The sequence below is a fragment of the Platichthys flesus genome, chromosome 12 (assembly GCF_949316205.1).
Source record: "Platichthys flesus chromosome 12, fPlaFle2.1, whole genome shotgun sequence".
In the NCBI taxonomy this organism is placed as follows: domain Eukaryota; kingdom Metazoa; phylum Chordata; class Actinopteri; order Pleuronectiformes; family Pleuronectidae; genus Platichthys; species Platichthys flesus.
This window is the reverse complement of record NC_084956.1, coordinates 463,191-480,577: the sequence shown is the minus strand read 5'-3', so window position 1 is coordinate 480,577 and position 17,387 is coordinate 463,191. Positions and strand designations below refer to the sequence as shown.

The 17,387-nt window shown below is 45.9% G+C and overlaps 1 protein-coding gene across 2 annotated transcripts in view; it reads left to right on the top strand.

Annotated features, from left to right (window-relative positions):
- arfgef3 (ARFGEF family member 3) overlaps nt 1–12,583 on the top strand; it is a 28,314-nt gene extending 15,731 nt beyond the window's left edge. For both annotated transcript variants that reach the window (XM_062400326.1, XM_062400325.1), the window contains exons 28-41: nt 1–104; nt 1,386–1,530; nt 1,599–1,727; nt 1,809–1,985; nt 5,032–5,146; nt 5,240–5,342; nt 7,427–7,558; nt 7,657–7,787; nt 8,005–8,223; nt 8,306–8,477; nt 8,770–8,871; nt 8,962–9,341; nt 9,440–9,893; nt 10,316–12,583. In XM_062400326.1, the coding sequence (XP_062256310.1) occupies nt 1–104; nt 1,386–1,530; nt 1,599–1,727; nt 1,809–1,985; nt 5,032–5,146; nt 5,240–5,342; nt 7,427–7,558; nt 7,657–7,787; nt 8,005–8,223; nt 8,306–8,477; nt 8,770–8,871; nt 8,962–9,341; nt 9,440–9,893; nt 10,316–10,507 (2,555 nt within the window). In that variant the 3' untranslated portion in view covers nt 10,508–12,583. The remainder of the gene's footprint in view (nt 105–1,385; nt 1,531–1,598; nt 1,728–1,808; nt 1,986–5,031; nt 5,147–5,239; nt 5,343–7,426; nt 7,559–7,656; nt 7,788–8,004; nt 8,224–8,305; nt 8,478–8,769; nt 8,872–8,961; nt 9,342–9,439; nt 9,894–10,315) is intronic.
- The last annotated feature ends 4,804 nt before the right edge of the window (nt 12,584–17,387 follow it).

Here is a 17,387-nt window from a genome sequence, read left to right as displayed (position 1 = left end):
GGGAGGTGGACTATAAGGAGATCGGAGACTGTGTCCATGTGTCGGGTCACAGCTCCACTGACCTCTGTCTGCCAGCTCTCGACTACCTCCGAAGATGTTCACAGGTTCGAGTCCCCGCAGGCTGTGTCCACACTAACACATCTGAACACATCACATGACCGTCCACTGGTCATGTGATGTAAACAGGAAGTAGATCGTCTCCTCTGCAGTTGGTTGCTTAGAAACAGAAAATCCTCTGAGGAGGAGCAGTGATGAAGACGAGTCACTGACAGGAAGTGCTACTGACAAGAAGTGTAACTGACAGGAAGTGCTACTGACAGGAAGTGCTACTGACAGGAAGTGCTACTGACAAGAAGTGTAACTGACAGGAAGTGCTACTGACAGGAAGTGTTACTGACAAGAAGTGTAACTGACAGGAAGTGCTACTGACAGGAAGTGCTACTGACAAGAAGTGTAACTGACAGGAAGTGCTACTGACAGGAAGTGCTACTGACAAGAAGTGTAACTGACAGGAAGTGCTACTGACAGGAAGTGTTACTTACAGGAAGTGCTACTGACAGGAAGTGTTACTGACAGGAAGTGCTACTGACAGGAAGTGTTACTGACAAGAAGTGTAACTGACAGGAAGTGCTACTGACAGGAAGTGCTACTGACAAGAAGTGTAACTGACAGGAAGTGTAACTGACAGGAAGTGTAACTGACAGGAAGTGCTACTGACAGGAAGTGCTACTGACAAGAAGTGTAACTGACAGGAAGTGCTACTGACAGGAAGTGTTACTGACAGGAAGTGCTACTGACAGGAAGTGCTACTGACAGGAAGTACTTCTGACAGGAAGTACTTCTGACAGGAAGTGCTACTGACAAGAAGTATTACTGACAGGAAGTGTTACTGACAGAAGTGCTACTGACAGGAAGTGCTACTGACAGAAAGTGTTACTGACAGGAAGTACTTCTGACAGGAAGTGTTACTGACAGGAAGTGCTACTGACAGGAAGGGCTACTGACAGGAAGTGCTACTGACAGGAAGTGTTACTGACAGGAAGTACTTCTGACAGGAAATGCCATTGACAGGAAGTCCCGCTGACAGGATGTGTTACTGACGCCTTGTAGTCGAGTCATGTGACTGATGAGAACCAATCAGGAAGAGAACGTCTGTGTCATCGTTTACTAAATTCTCAGTTTCAGTTCAAACTGATTCGAGATCAGTTTCCACGAGTCTCTGACTACAGCAGGCGTAACCATAGCAACAGGGATGAGTTAGGGGAAACATGTCTGTGTGGGTGGAGCCTCAGTGTGGGTGGAGCCTCAGATGCAGACATGTTCCTCGAGGTAATTTGTGATTCATATTTTGCTGTGAAATAAGCGATTGTGCGTTTGATTGACAGCTGCTGGCTAAGATCTACAAGATGCCGTCCAAACCCGTGTTCCTGGGGGCGCGGCTCGCCAGCCTGCCAATGAGATCGCAGGAGCGCTCTGTCAGCAGCGAGGACGGGATGGACTGCGTCCTGCAGGAGTTTGATGACAACACAGGTAAATACTCCCCCCCCCCCCCCCGTGGTCCAGCCGACGCCCCCTGACGCCTCGTACGCTCTGTGCAGGTCTGATCCAGGTCTGGATTCTGTTGCTGGAGCAGCTCACAGCTTCAGTTTCCCACTGTCCTCGAACGCATCAACCTCCAGCTCTGGAGCTGCTGTTCAGCCTCTTGAGAGAAGTCGCTGTCGTACCAGGTAACACAACACACCGACACACACACACAAACACCCCCGACAAACGGTGGGTCTTAAATTCTGCCCCCCCCCCCCCCACAGGTCCGGGGTTCGGCCTCTTCGCCGTCATCCAGCTGCTACTTCCTGTGATGTCACTGTGGCTGCAGCGGAGCCATGGCGACCACTCCTACTGGGACGTGGCGGCGGCGAACTTCAAACACGCCATCGGCTTGTCATGTGAGCTGGTGGTGGAACACGTCAACAGCTTCATCCACTCAGGTCAGAGGCGCCATCTTCTCCTGTCACGCTACACTGCCAGTCTCATGTTGTCTCATGTTGTCTCATGTCTCATGTTGTTGTCTTGTAGTCTCATGTTGTCTCATTTCTCATGTTGTTGTGTTGTTGTCTCATGTTGTCTCATTTCTCATGTTGTTGTGTTGTAGTCTCATGTTGTTGTGTTGTTGTCTCATGTCTTATGTTGTTGTGTTGTAGTCTCATGTTGTCTCATGTCTCATGTTGTTGTGTTGTAGTCTCATGTTGTTGTGTTGTTGTCTCATGTCTCATGTTGTTGTGTTGTAGTCTCATGTTGTCTCATTTCTCATGTTGTTGTGTTGTTGTCTCATGTCTCATGTTGTTGTGTTGTTGTCTCATGTCTCATGTTGTTGTGTTGTTGTCTCATGTCTCATGTTGTTGTGTTGTAGTCTCATGTCTCATGTTGTTGTGTTGTAGTCTCATGTTGTTGTGTTGTTGTCTCATGTCTCATGTTGTTGTGTTGTTGTCTCATGTTGTTGTCTCATGTCTCATGTTGTTGTGTTGTTGTCTCATGTCTCATGTTGTTGTGTTGTTGTCTCATGTCTCATGTTGTTGTGTTGTAGTCTCATGTCTCATGTTGTTGTGTTGTAGTCTCATGTTGTCTCATTTCTCATGTTGTTGTGTTGTTGTCTCATGTTGTCTCATTTCTCATGTTGTTGTGTTGTTGTCTCATGTTGTCTCATTTCTCATGTTGTTGTGTTGTTGTCTCATGTTGTCTCATGTCTCATGTTGTCTCATGTTGTTGTGTTGTTGTCTCATGTTGTCTCATTTCTCATGTTGTTGTGTTGTAGTCTCATGTTGTTGTGTTGTTGTCTCATGTTGTCTCATTTCTCATGTTGTTGTGTTGTTGTCTCATGTTGTCTCATTTCTCATGTTGTTGTGTTGTAGTCTCATGTTGTTGTGTTGTTGTCTCATGTTGTCTCATTTCTCATGTTGTTGTGTTGTTGTCTCATGTTGTCTCATTTCTCATGTTGTTGTGTTGTAGTCTCATGTTGTTGTGTTGTTGTCTCATGTCTTATGTTGTTGTGTTGTAGTCTCATGTTGTCTCATGTCTCATGTTGTTGTGTTGTAGTCTCATGTTGTTGTGTTGTTGTCTCATGTCTCATGTTGTTGTGTTGTAGTCTCATGTTGTTGTGTTGTTGTCTCATGTCTCATGTTGTTGTGTTCGTGTCTCATGTTGTTGTGTTGTTGTCTCATGTTGTTGTGTTGTTTTCTCATGTTGTTGTGTTGTTGTCTCATGTCTCATGTTGTTGTGTTGTTGTCTCATGCTGTTGTGTTGTAGTCTCATGTTGTTGTGTTGTTGTCTCATTTCTCATGTTGTTGTGTTGTTGTCTCATGTTGTTGTGTTGTTGTCTCATGTTGTTGTCTCATGTCTCATGTTGTTGTGTTGTTGTCTCATGTTGTTGTGTTGTAGTCTCATTATTTTATCTTGTTGTCTCATGTCTCCTGTTGTTGTGTTGTAGTCTCATGTTGTTGTGTTGTAGTCTCATGTTGTTGTCTTGTTGTCTCATGTCTCATGTTGTTGTGTTGTTTTCTCATGTCTCATGTTGTTGTGTTGTTGTCTCATGTTGTTGTGTTGTTGTCTCATGTCTCATGTTGTTGTGTTGTAGTCTCATGTTGTTGTCTCATTTCTCATGTTGTTGTGTTGTTGTCTCATGTTGTTGTCTCATGTCTCATGTTGTTGTGTTGTTGTCTCATGTTGTTGTGTTGTAGTCTCATGTTGTTGTGTTGTTGTGTCCTGTTGTTGTGTTGTTGTCTCATGTTGTTGTGTTGTTGTCTCATCATGTTGTGTTGTAGTCTCATGTTGTCTCATGTTGTTGTGTTGTTGTCTCATGTTGTTGTGTTGTTGTCTCATGTCTTATGTTGTTGTGTTGTTGTCTCATGTTGTTGTGTTGTTGTCTCATCATGTTGTGTTGTAGTCTCATGTTGTCTCATGTTGTTGTGTTGTTGTCTCATGTCTCATCATGTTGTGTTGTAGTCTCATGCTGCGTCCTGTTGTTGTGTTGTAGTCTTATGTTGTTGTGTTGTTGTCTCATTTCTCATGTTGTTGTGTTGTTGTCTCATGTTGTTGTGTTGTAGTCTCATGTTGTTGTGTTGTTGTCTCATGTTGTTGTGTTGTTGTCTCATGTCTTATGTTGTTGTGTTGTTGTCTCATGTTGTTGTGTTGTTGTCTCATCATGTTGTGTTGTAGTCTCATGTTGTTGTGTTGTTGTCTCATGTCTCATCATGTTGTGTTGAAGTCTCATGTTGCGTCCTGTTGTTGTCTCATGTCTCATCATGTTGTGTTGTAGTCTCATGTTGTCTCATGTTGTTGTGTTGTTGTCTCATGTCTCATCATGTTGTGTTGTAGTCTCATGCTGCGTCCTGTTGTTGTGTTGTTGTCTCATGTTGTTGTGTTGTTGTCTCATCATGTTGTGTTGTAGTCTCATGTTGTCTCATGTTGTTGTGTTGTTGTCTCATGTCTCATGTTGTTGTGTTGTTGTCTCATGTTGTTGTGTTGTTGTCTCATCATGTTGTGTTGTAGTCTCATGTTGTCTCATGTTGTTGTGTTGTTGTCTCATGTCTCATGTTGTTGTGTTGTTGTCTCATGTTGTTGTGTTGTTGTCTCATCATGTTGTGTTGTAGTCTCATGTTGTCTCATGTTGTTGTGTTGTTGTCTCATGTCTCATCATGTTGTGTTGTAGTCTCATGCTGCGTCCTGTTGTTGTGTTGTTGTCTCATGTTGTTGTGTTGTTGTCTCATTTCTCATGTTGTTGTGTTGTTGTCTCATGTTGTTGTGTTGTTGTGTTGTTGTCTCATGTTGTTGTGTTGTTGTCTCATGTTGTTGTCTCATGTCTCATGTTGTTGTGTTGTTGTCTCATGTTGTTGTGTTGTAGTCTCATGTTGTAGTCTCATGTTGCGTCCTGTTGTTGTGTTGTTGTCTCATGTTGTTGTGTTGTAGTCTCATGTTGTAGTCTCATGTTGCGTCCTGTTGTTGTGTTGTAGTCTCATGTTGTTGTGTTGTTGTGTGCAGACATTGGCTACGAGTCTCTGGTCCACCTGATGCTGAAGGACATGTTCAAGCTGCTGGTGTCGTGTGTGTCTGAACCGGCGGAGACCATCTCCAGAGTGGGCTGCTCCTGCATCAGGTGACCACACCACAGTAGAACAGACTCACGTTATACATGACACATGTGTGTAGCGTGACCAGCGTCATGTGTGTCTCTGTTGTGTGTCTGCAGATACGTGCTGGTGGCGGTCGGCCCCGTCTTCACGGAGGAGATGTGGCGTCTGGCGTGCGTCGCGCTGCAGGACGCCTTCTCTGCCACGCTGGAGCCCGTCAAGGTAACAGCTCGGTTTCATTCAGGCAGAGACACTGTGGTGTGTGTACGACACACTGTGCAGAGGAGAAATGAACAACGACACACACACACACACACACACACACACACACACACTGTGTAATCCATCTGCGGCCGCTGGTCAGGACACAATAATCTGAAAGCCTCGGCCGTTAATGCTGTCAACATGCTGAGAGTCCACAGCTAGAGCCCCATTTAACCTCACACACACACACACACACACACACACACACACACACACACACACACACACACACACACTGGCTCTTTAACTGAAAATATAATTTATTATAATTTAAACATCAATTCACAAATAGAATACTTAGGTCAATAAATATCTACTGCAGTAAACACACAAACAGCTATACTAATGGCAACACGTGGTTTTTGTGTGTGTGTGTTAGAGGTGACATTTCATCAGTGGATGTTGTGAGTTCCTACAGTTGTGTGGCAGTTGCATGACAGCCTGATGTTAAGCAGCTTTATGGCTTAGAGCTCTATGTGTGTGCGTGTGTGTGTGTGTGTGTGTGTCAGAGAGAGTGATGAAGATGATGAAGGTGAAGATGGTCTTATAACCACTGATTTTTTTCCTTGTTGACTTTTGAGTTTTTGATCTTTTGTTTTAATCTTTGTGGTAAAAGTAAATCCGAGTTTTTAATCATGTTGTGAACATGCATGTGTTTATATAACACAATTGTTTTTATGTGGTCGTTTATACAAGAGACACATTGACACATGTTTGACACGTGTCGATAATATGTCTGATGATTGATAGTTTGTTTATAACTCATTTATTAATTAGTTCATTAAAAAAGAATCATCATCTTGGTTTATGTTTGCTGATATTGAAACAAACAAAACAGAAAAAATGTGCATTCAAAATAGGTTTTTAATTATTGTAATGTCTTTTTTAATAACTTAAAGTCCACATCAGTTGTCACAGCAGGTCACATACGGCTCCTCTGTCAATTAGGTTTATTTCTAGCTCTGATTTAAAAACAGTATAATCTGAACAAACAACATTAAAATGCATAAAGTAAAAGAGAAACATGGAAACGGGACAAACAGAGAATTAGAGAGAGATGAACAGATTAGAGCCACAGACAGGAAGCTGTCGTCTGGTTCCAGCTGCTTCCTGTCGGCGTGACCGCGGGGAAATGAAAACCAGAGAAACGTGTTGACTGAGCCGCTGGAGGAAACAATCACAGAGGTTCAACATCAGGTTCTGAAGAAAACAACTTAGACTAAAAGGTTTTATTCATTTAATGTTTTATTAAAAGAGTCAGAAAGTCTGCATCAATAAAATCATGTACATGTTGAGGATAAAATCCTTTTCTGAACTGAAGATGTGATGAAGTTCATCAGTTGTGATGTAAAGAACAAACTGTGACATGAAGCTTTAAACACGTGGCAGCTGTGACACGAAGCTTCTGCTTCAGACGCGTCAACACACGAGCTCTGAGCCGATTTATAGAAAAGCTGATTTATTCATTCAGGTCAGATTCACTGTAAAGTTCTTTATGAAACTGATTCATCTGCAAGAACGAAGGTTTTAATGCAAACGGACTGAGAACAAATGTCTGAGTCAGTGTCTCTGGACATGTTCTGATCTTCTCCTGAGCCTCCTGGTAACATGTGTGTAACATGTCAGAGTCCATGTGAGGAACCAGCAGGACAATGTGTGGAAGCTTCCCAGTGAGCGAGTGGACGTGTGGATGAGGTTTCTAACACCTGACGGACGTGAAACTGAAGAACACAAACATCTCAGGATGAAGAAGAGGAGCCGGACACGTAGAAGACGAAGACGTCCACTTGGAAACACGAGGAGGTTCCAGATCTTCTGGTGATGAGGGCCGACCCCGGTGTGGATGAGATGTAAACAACAACACTGATGTTTCCACAGCAGGGTTCATAAGTCATGTCCCGCCTCCTGCTGCTCTACAGGCTCCGCCCCTGCCGCTCTACAGGCTCCGCCCCTCGCCTGATGTTCCCACATGTTCCTGTTGGTGTGAACACAAACAAACGAGTGTAAAGTCCTCACCTCCGTCTCCTCCTGTCTCTCCACAGAACCTTCTGGCCTGTTTCCACAGTGGATCAGACAGCTTCTCTGGAGACGCCTGCGAGGTGAAGGTGGCGGCTCCGTCTCATTCGCCCTCAGCTGAGGCCGAGTACTGGAGGATCAAAGCTATGGCTCAGCAGGTTGGTGTGACTTCGTCCTCAATCTTCATCAGGACGAGTGAAACAGAGTCAGAGTAAATCAAAGTGTTAAGACAACATGGATGTTTCACGTGTCTCAGGTTTTCATGTTGGACACTCAGTGTTCTCCAAAGACGCCAAACAGCAAGGACGGCTTCGAGCACGCTCAGTCCTGCGTCCTCATCATCGAGGTGCCGTCCGACCAGCAGGCCAACGGACACACTCAGAAGAGGTGACACACACACACACACACACACACACACACACACACGTGGAGACAGAAGAACTTTTCATTGATCTCACTCTGTGTTTGTCTTTCTGCTGCTGTCACAGGAAAATTGGGTAAGACAGTTTTTCACTGTTCTGTGATCCTGTTCCTCTGCTCACTCTGTGTTATGAGTGCACGCAGCCCTGCCCACTCTGACGGACCATGCTCTCTGATTCTTTAGGATTCCGTTCCGCACCATCGTGGTGAGTCTTCTGTCTCATCAGGTTCTGCTGCAGAACCTCTGCGACATCCTCCTGGAGGAGTTCGTCAAACAGCCCGAGGGTCACGACAGGGTCACGCCCGTGACCTCTGACCCCGGCAGACCCACGGCCGGCTTCCTGCGCTACATCTCCATGACAAATTTAGCGATAATCTTGGACCTGCTGCTGGACTCTTACAGGTTATTGATGATTCCAGAGCAGATCATTGATCTGAAGACGTTGATCAGATTCAGGAACGTGTCCTCGTCTTTACTTCTGCAGGACGGCGCGGGACTTTGACACCCGCCCGGGTCTGAAGTACCTGCTCATGAAGGTGTCGGGTGTTTGTGGAGCAGCCAATCTTTACCGTCAGTCGGCCATGAGCTTCAACCTGTACTTCCAGGCTCTGCTGAGCGCCACCCTCAGTCAGTCCGACGGTATGACGGCTCAGCAGGTAAACAAACATTCCTGCTTTTGGATCAATCACAGGGCTTCAGAGTCTTTTAAACAGGAGTCAATACTATATATTTACTGTATATACTTAAATAAATAATGTTTGATTTATTCTTGTTGGATCAATGTTAATATCCAGTTTTAGATCTGAGTTTTTTTGGGGGGGGGTTTGGAACAAAATACTTTCATCTCTTTATTTATTTTAATTCTGTTTTATTGTTGATCTTTGCTTGGAGTGTATTTTCTTCTGAGCTTCTACGTTCAAATCAAACCTGAGCTTCACGTGTTTCCAGGTGAAGAGGATTCTGTACGAGGAAGAGGAGGGAAGCTCTGACTCCTCCCACCCCGGATCTGCTTCTTCAGAGGACGAAGACATCTTCGAGGAAACGGCACAGGTGACGCTCACAGCTTCCTGAACGTCTGCTCCTCCAGGTCAGCACCGAGGTTTCTTAAAACCAGACGTCCTCCTCTCTCTCTGCCGGCAGGTCAGTCCTCCTCGCGGCCGGGACAAACGTCCCCCCTGGCGAGCGCCCGCCCCGTCGCTCAGCGTGCAGCCGCTGGGCGGCGCCGACTGGGCGTGGCTGGTGAAGCGTCTCTACAAACTGTGCATGGATCTGTGCAACAGCTACATCCAGATGCACCGCGACCTGGAGAGCACGCTGGAGGAGGCGGCGCTGCTGAGAGGGGGGGGGGGAGACCACATATTCTTCCTGCCTCTCTTCCAATCAGAGACTTCTACCCCGACGTCAGTGGGCGGGCTCTCGGCCAGGGAGACGCCGTCGGAGGAAGGCGGGTACAAGTGTCAGGTGGCGGACGTGAGCGCTGCATCGCCAGAAGCCACGCCCACACAGGCTTCAGGATTCAGGTCTGACTGCGTCACATGACACATCAGCTGACCCAGATTTATTATTAATGTAACTATTATGACAGGAAGTTGAAGGCGTCTGTTCCGTCTCCTCACAGCTGCACAGGAAGTTTGCCGCAGCACTTCCGGACCGGAGGGGAGCGGAGGGACTCCGGCATCACAGCCAGCTCGCCGGGAGGGGGGGCTGGTCCGGGCAGGAGACAGGAGTGGTGGGAAAAAGCCGGGAACAAACTTTACACCATCGCCACCGACAAGACCATCAGCAAACTGATGATGGAGTACAAACGCAGGAAGCAGCAGCCGCAGCCGCAGAGCCACGTCAACCTGTTCATGAAGGAGCAGGGCCGCGCCCCCCCGGGGGGAGGGAGGGGGCCCGCGGAGCCCCAGAGGCCCCCGCAGAGGCCCCAGCAGCTGGTGGACCAGCAGGGGCCGCCACTGAGGCACTCGGTCAGCGCAGGACCTGAAGTCCTGAGGCAGGAGAGGAGGCCGAGGTCTGGATCCACCATCAGCTCCCACAGCGTCTCGCTGAGAGACTCCGAGGCCCAGATACAGGTACTACACAAATACTACCTGTATTTGTATAAATATATAAGATATATAACTTTGATATAATGACAACCAGCATTAGAGGTATCAGACAAATAAGAAAAGAACAGATTATTCAGCTCAGATTAAAACACTGTAATCATCAGCTGTTTTTATAATTAATAACAATAATAATAATAATAAGGATTTAGGTCGAAGGAGACCAAAGTGTGTGATGAAGTGATGAAGTGATGAAGTGATGAAGGGGCGGAGCTCCTGCTGAAACTCCTCAGTACCAGAGCTCGTCATGTGACCTCATGTCACCAGGTGCTGGCAGACGTTCATCATCCGTGTCTCACTTCCTGTCTGGAGTGTTTCTGATCAGCTGACTCAGTCCGCTCAGAGACAACATGGCGTCCTCACATCGTCTGTGTTTCCTCCTCCTGCAGGCGTGGACCAACATGGTCCTCACGCTCCTCAACCAGACGCTCCTCCTGACCGACGCCTCCTTCCTGGCGCTCCAGGGGGCGCTCTACCCCTGCCTCAGCCAGCTCTCGTGCCACGTCACAGACGGCCGGGTCCGCCAGGCGCTGCGTGAGTGGCTGGGTCGGGTGGGCCGTCTCTATGACATCACTGTGTGAGGCTGAGGGACTGAGACGACGTGAAGGACGTAGAGACACAACTCAACGGGGCTGCAGCCGGACGCCATCTTTGCCTCGTGTGGATTTGAGGCAGAAAGTGACATCATCAGATCTTTGAAAGATGATTGGCAAACACATGTGACATGAGATGATCTGATTGGCCGATGGCGTCTGAATATAGACGGAGACTTTGATGTGCAGTGCATTCTGGGTCCTGTAGTTCAGAGCCACTCGCTTCATGTTCAGGCTTCTTCCCGCTTCTTGTTTTCTCGGCCGCTGCCTGTGGTCATCAGGCGTGGGCGTCGCTGAAGCTTCAGGAGGATCTGATTGGTCGGTGATGTCACTGACTGATGGATATTATTGGTTGACTATAGACCATTATAGTTCTATAAATTGGCATGAACAGGTCCGCTCGCTGCTTGTTACCATGCCGTCATGTGACCGTGTGGCTGTGACATCATCAGAACTGAGCAGTGGCTTCTGGGTAACATGTCGTCTTCATGTTCTCAGTCTCTGTTTTATTTCATCATAAAGTCTGAACCCTGCTGACACTAAACAGAATGTAAACGCCATGACGTCACCAATATGTTAATTAGCTTATTACTTCTTCATCTCTGTCTGGGTCCCTGCTGGTAGTGATGATGACCATGATGATGAAGACACTGCTATTTCTTCAGAGTGAGGCATCTCTACATGTGATGCACTGCTGAGGATCTTTGATCTGTGTGTGTAAATCTCAGTGAAGTTTGATTCTTACATTTATTCTACAGTGTGTATGTGAACATGTTTATTTAAATGTTGGATGTTTTAAATATCTCCTGTTAGAGAGAGAGAGAGAGAGAGAGAGAGAGAGAGAGAGAGAGAGAGAGAGAATCAGAAGACATTGTTTTCTCTTCACCTACTTCTTCCAGCCCCCCCCCCCTTCTCTCTCCCCCTCCCCCATCTCTCTCTATGAACCAATCAGGAAAAGAACGTCTGAACTTCATCATTAATAAAAGTCTCAGTTTCTGAGTTTTCTAAATAAAACAATATATAAAGTTTTGCAGGTTCTATAGAAGTTTACTTTGAATATAATATAAAATCAGAGTCCTCGACCCCGAAGCACATCCAGGAAGTAATCCCCCCCCCCCCCCCCCCCCTGCGTCCTGGTTTGTCCTCTTCGCTGCAGCGGGGGACAGATGTCCAGCTGATCATCTGGAGGATTTACTCTAAGTCCATGATGGTGTTTTTAAAAAGGCGTCTGACTGATGAGTGGACGACATGTGACGCTCCTCTTTTATCATCTCACATCTTATATCTGTTGATCTGAGGTTTTAACCTTCGTCTAGTGAAGATGTGATGAAGACTCGGAGCTGCGGTTGATCTGAACATCCTGCCCCCCCCCCCACGTGTCCCTTCGTCTTCTCGTTGACGCTGGTCTCAGAGCAGATTGTCTTCATGGGGTTGAAATGACTCGTCACTTTCAGCAGTTTGCGTGTGAGCAGCTCTGAAGAGTTGAGCCCGTCACGTGACACCAGGAGGTCACATGACATCAGATTTTCATTTAGTTGTTTGTTTTTAGATTTGATTCATTTTCAGAATATCGATAAAACCCTGAAGCTGTTGCCCTAGAAACCTGATGGTCAGTTTAGAAAACATCAGATTTTCATCTTTTCAATTTGATTTGCTTCTTCAACACAAAGTTTGAATTTATCGGATATTTGTTGTGTTTGTGCGTTTCTCAGCAGAGTCGTTGTGTTGACGCCTCCTTCGCTCACGCTGTCGTGTGTGTTTCTGATTTTGATTTGTTTCCTTTGATCTCAGTGGTGTGTAGCCGCTCTGTTTCCCAGCAGGCCTTGCTGCTCTGTGTGCTGCTCAATAAATTGTTATGAATCGTCTCTTTAGCGTACACTGGTCACTTTGGTAATGATACACATTTCTCAGTGTGTAGGAATGTGGTGACGATTGTTGACTTCCTGTTTGTGTCACTTTAAATCTGAGATGGCCGAGTTCAAGAACCTTTGAAAACTCATGAAACTGCATCACTGACATTTTCAGGACCTGCGGGGGTGCAGATTATATAATAAATTATAACAAATTTACCCATAATTCTCACAAATGATTTTTTTTGAAGTGAAAAAACATAAAACGTCGAGTGACTGAACTTTATTTTGAGGTTTGAGGCGGAAAAGTTTTGAAACTTCTGACACTTTAGATAAAACAGGAAGTTAATTATTATTCATAAACATTTCAATTTTACGCGTTTATTTAAAACTGGTGAGAAATCAGAACAAATTAAAATAGTGAAATTATTTAAGTTTCATTTAATTTAATGAGTTTGAGTAAAAATGTCGTGACAGAAGCGTAACTGAAACGGAGCTGAGTGAATCTGCTGCACACACACACACACACACACACACACACACACACACACACACACACACACACACACAGAGAGTTGTGTTAAACCCTCCATCAGTGACGTGTCCTCTGGTCGTCTGTTGCCCTCGTTTCTCCCCCTCCCTCACTTTTTATTTCAAGCTCATCACTTCATCGTTCAAGTCGCTGTCGCCACGTCACAACTCTGGACTCCTTCTCGTCTAAGAGCTCTCGTCTCCTGTCTCCTGTCTCCTGGCTCCTGTCTCCTGTCTCCTGGCTCCTGTCTCCTGTCTCCTGGCTCCTGTCCCCTAGCTCTTGTCTCCTGGCTCTCGTCCCCTGTCCCCTGGCTCTCAGTGGAGTCCACCATGCGTTCTCTGCTGGAGAGCAGCTGGATGAGGTTCGGTCCGGCCGCTCGAGACTCTCTGGACATGTCCCCCGGGCCCTCGGCTCTGCCGTCCACCGACCAACAGACTCCGGTGAGTTCATCATCCGAAGGATGGATCAACTCTTTATTCATAATTTATATCTTTATCATTAGTCTCTTTTAATCTGTAAAATAATGATCAGAACAAAACACACATTCACACAGCTTAGAAAATGAAATCTCTTGGATTTGTAATCCAAGAGATTCAGACAAAACTATTATTTATATTAATACTATTTAAACTTTAGTTATTAAAGAAATGAGAATCATCTTTTATTCAGAAGAATTTAAATCAAATATTCAAATAAAATAAAAAACTGTATGTCTCTGACCGTCAGCTGTTTCCATGGTTACAGATTAATTCATGGGAACGAGGCCAAACAGAGATTTGAGTGGCAGCGCCCCCTGGCGGTCACATGTTAACATAACACAAACCTTTCCTTGGATTTAAATCTGAATTAACATATAAAAGCTGAAACTATTTAAAGTTCATATTTAATTAGTTCAGTTCTGATTATTAACAGTGAATTCAAATTAATTTCTCTTACTGAATGTGACAATTTCTGATAAAAAGATAAAAATATCAAACATTTTGTATTTCTTCTTCATGTGTTTGAAGATGAAGAGTTAAAAAAAAGAATCGATACATTTTTTCTATTTATTAAATATTTGTTTGTTATACGATGATTTAACGCAACAATACAGTAACTATACACGATATGATTTATAAATAAATAAATATATAAGATCTATAAATATGGAGCCGTGTTAAACTTGTGTTGCGTTCATGTGCTGTTGAAAACGTAATGTTTTAATTGATCTCCGTGTGTTAAAAGTGTTTGAAGTTCAGTTGAACTGAATCATTTTGTAAAGATGTAAAATATTGAATCTGCTGATCAATAATCCTGTTTCTCTCAGGGTCAAAGTTCAGGTGAATTCATCCTCAGTGCAGGATCCACCGCCTACATCGTCATAGCAGTCGTGTCCGTGCTCCTCCTCTTCCTCAGCGGGCTCCTGATCCTGCGCCGGAGGCGTGGCTTCAGCCTCAACGGAAAGCTGGGATTGGCCAACGTGATCGCTCTGGAGGACCTGCAGGACCCAGAGAGGAACTGCGAGCTGCTGTCGTCGCTCCGACGCAGCAGGGGGCAGCACCAGCTCCCCAGCTCCAGCTCGGAGCAGGATGTGACGGACGGCGTGTTCCTCATGGTCTACCTGCCCTCGCCCTACGAGCACACGCTCACCAGGATCGCCAGAGCAGCCAGCACGAGCAGCTCCAAGGAGCTGCTGCCGCCAAGTCCGGGGCCGGAGACGGGCGGCTGCGGCGAGGACAGCACGAGGTTCGAGGGCGGGGCCGAGGAGGACTTCTTCAGTCACTCAAACTCCATCATGGACTGAAGAGAAGAGAACGGAGGATGAAGACGGATCCGGCATCGAACCGTCCTACACACAGACTGAACTTCAATCTAATAAGTGTGAACAAGACGCTCGGCGTCCGTACGCAACCGTGCACGAGGACGTGGTCGAGTGGGATCCAGAACGTTTCCTGACCTCTGACCTGAGATCAGCTGTTTTCCTCCTGACTGAGCGAGTCAAAGCTGCTGGACACAAAAGATGTTCCACGGGAATCGAACCTGTGATATTCAGTCCACAAACACATTACTTTACATTGCAGAATTACATTATATATCATCTGAAGCGACTTCCTATAACTGCATCCACCGTGAGGGTTCGAACCCAGAACAGCAAGAATCATGTTCGTACATGAGCTGCAAAAAAGACAATGTACACGGCTGCTCCTGAACCTCCATGATGTCCCGGGCCTCCCTGAACCTCCATGATGTCCCTAAACCTCCATGATGTCCCTAAACCTCCATGATGTCCCTAAACCTGCATGATGTCCCGGGCCTCCCTGAACCTCCATGATGTCCCTAAACCTGCATGATGTCCCGGGCCTCCCTGAACCTCCATGATGTCCCTAAACCTCCATGATGTCCCGGACCTCCCTGAACCTCCATGATGTCCTGGGCCTCCCTGAACCTCCATGATGTCCCGGGCCTCCCTGAACCTCCATGATGTCCTGGGCCTCCCTGAACCTCCATGATGTCCCTAAACCTCCATGATGTCCCGGACCTCCAGTTTAACATCTGCACTGAGGACGTGTTTCTTTAGTGATCTGTTGGACTGTACACATCGACTGCTAGCGCCCCCTACTGGAATGTAACGTGCGATGAGGTGCTGATGTGTGGAACACCAGAGAAACAAGAAACCTGATTTTACGCATCTCTCAAAGAACTCGAAAACTATGGTCAACTCTCATCCTTCATATACTTGCTGTGTGCTACATGTGATACTGGAGTATTCCACTAGAGGGCGCACCACAGAACTCTGGACCTGCGTTCAGTAAATAAAAAACATGGCGTCCCTGGAGGAGGTTAGCCCTGCTCACTGAGTTCAGGGCAGGAAAAGTGATTGTGATGGGGAGCGTCTGGCCCCTACACTGCCCCTACTGCCCATGTGGGTATTGCATCTTGTGGACAGGTAGTGTTAATTATAATTCTAGATATACATTATGAGTACGTCTCCGGCCTCAGTCGTGTTTTCATAGTTCAGACGTTAGATCACTGACAGATTTTAACTCATTCATAGAAACAGGAACATTTTCATTTGCGTTTATAATATTTTTGTCTTATTGTTTGACCTGAAAAATAAATTGAAGAATTATCTAATGTGTTTCATCTCCTTTGTGTGAAGGAATTAAAATTAAAAGCAAAATCAGTTTGAATCCAGTTGCTTTTTTCTCTGCTCACGAAAGTGAAGCCTTCATCCTTGACCGCCCCCTGGTGGCTGGCTGCAGAATAAGTCGTAAACCTTACCACCACCATAAGATGGCAGCGTTGGTTTAGCTCCATCTCTGGACGAACTGGAGACGTGTCGTCATCTTTACTTGGTCGTCTGTGTTTGTGACTGAGGGCGCCTCCTGTTGGCCAACAGGCAGAGATATAAGATCCGGTGGGGGATGCGACCATAGATCTATATAAAGGCTAGATGTGTCATCCGCTTGTCCGGTCAACGGAGTCGAACGTCCGAACATGGCGGCCATCTTGCCACAGGCAGCTCGCCCACCCATAACATTGTGTTGTAGTTTTACATACTTTTTAAATAAACATAACTTGCTAAATTCTCAACTGATTTTTAAACAGTTCGGTGTTTACACAATGTTATGGGTGGGCGAGCTGCCTGTGGCAAGATGGCCGCCATGTGCGGACGTCCGACTCCATTGACCGGACACGCGGATGACACATCCAGCCTTTATATAGATCTATGGATACGACTGCGTTGGGTTTCCGGTCTAGCCGGTATGTCGCTCACCTTCCTCCACACGGGGGGGGGGGGGGGAGGTCCCTGCAGCTGCTCTGCGTCACGAGAGAAGGTGCATCTACTCCAATCTTTAAATTTTTTTTTTATTCTTTGCACAATTATAACTGTTTTGAGTTTAAATTTTTATTGAAAGTCTTTATTTATTTTTATTTGTACATCTTTGTACAACTGTGTCGAAGGAGCTTGATAAATAATCGTTATAGCTGCAGCCATCTTGGTCCAGCAGAGGCCGGTGACCTTTGCTGACCTCTGAACCATTCAAACTAACTGATGTCACAGTAAAAACATTCACACATCGATTTTACTTCCACTTTATTTCATTTGAACAAAAAACCATAATAAACCAGAAGCTTGAAACTGACAGAATTAAGTTTCAGCCCCGTTTCACCATCAAAGGGGGGGGGGGGGGGATACCACAGTAAACAAAGTGTTGAACTTGTGCATCTGTTGAGTGGTGTGTGTTTCTCCTGCAGGACTCGGGGGGGGGGGGGGGGGGGCACTGCACAGCCAGCAGGGATTTGCATAGTTAAGGTAATTTTCTTGACCACATGGTATATTATGGAGCATTAGCATTAGCATTAGCATTAGCATTAGCTCCAACGATGTCACGACTTAAAGAGAAAAAGCAGCAAAGTGTCCGACGAGGTTTTAATTTAACTCACTCTCAGATGATTGATGAGTAAACTGTTGATTAACTGTAAACAGACCAGAAACCATAAA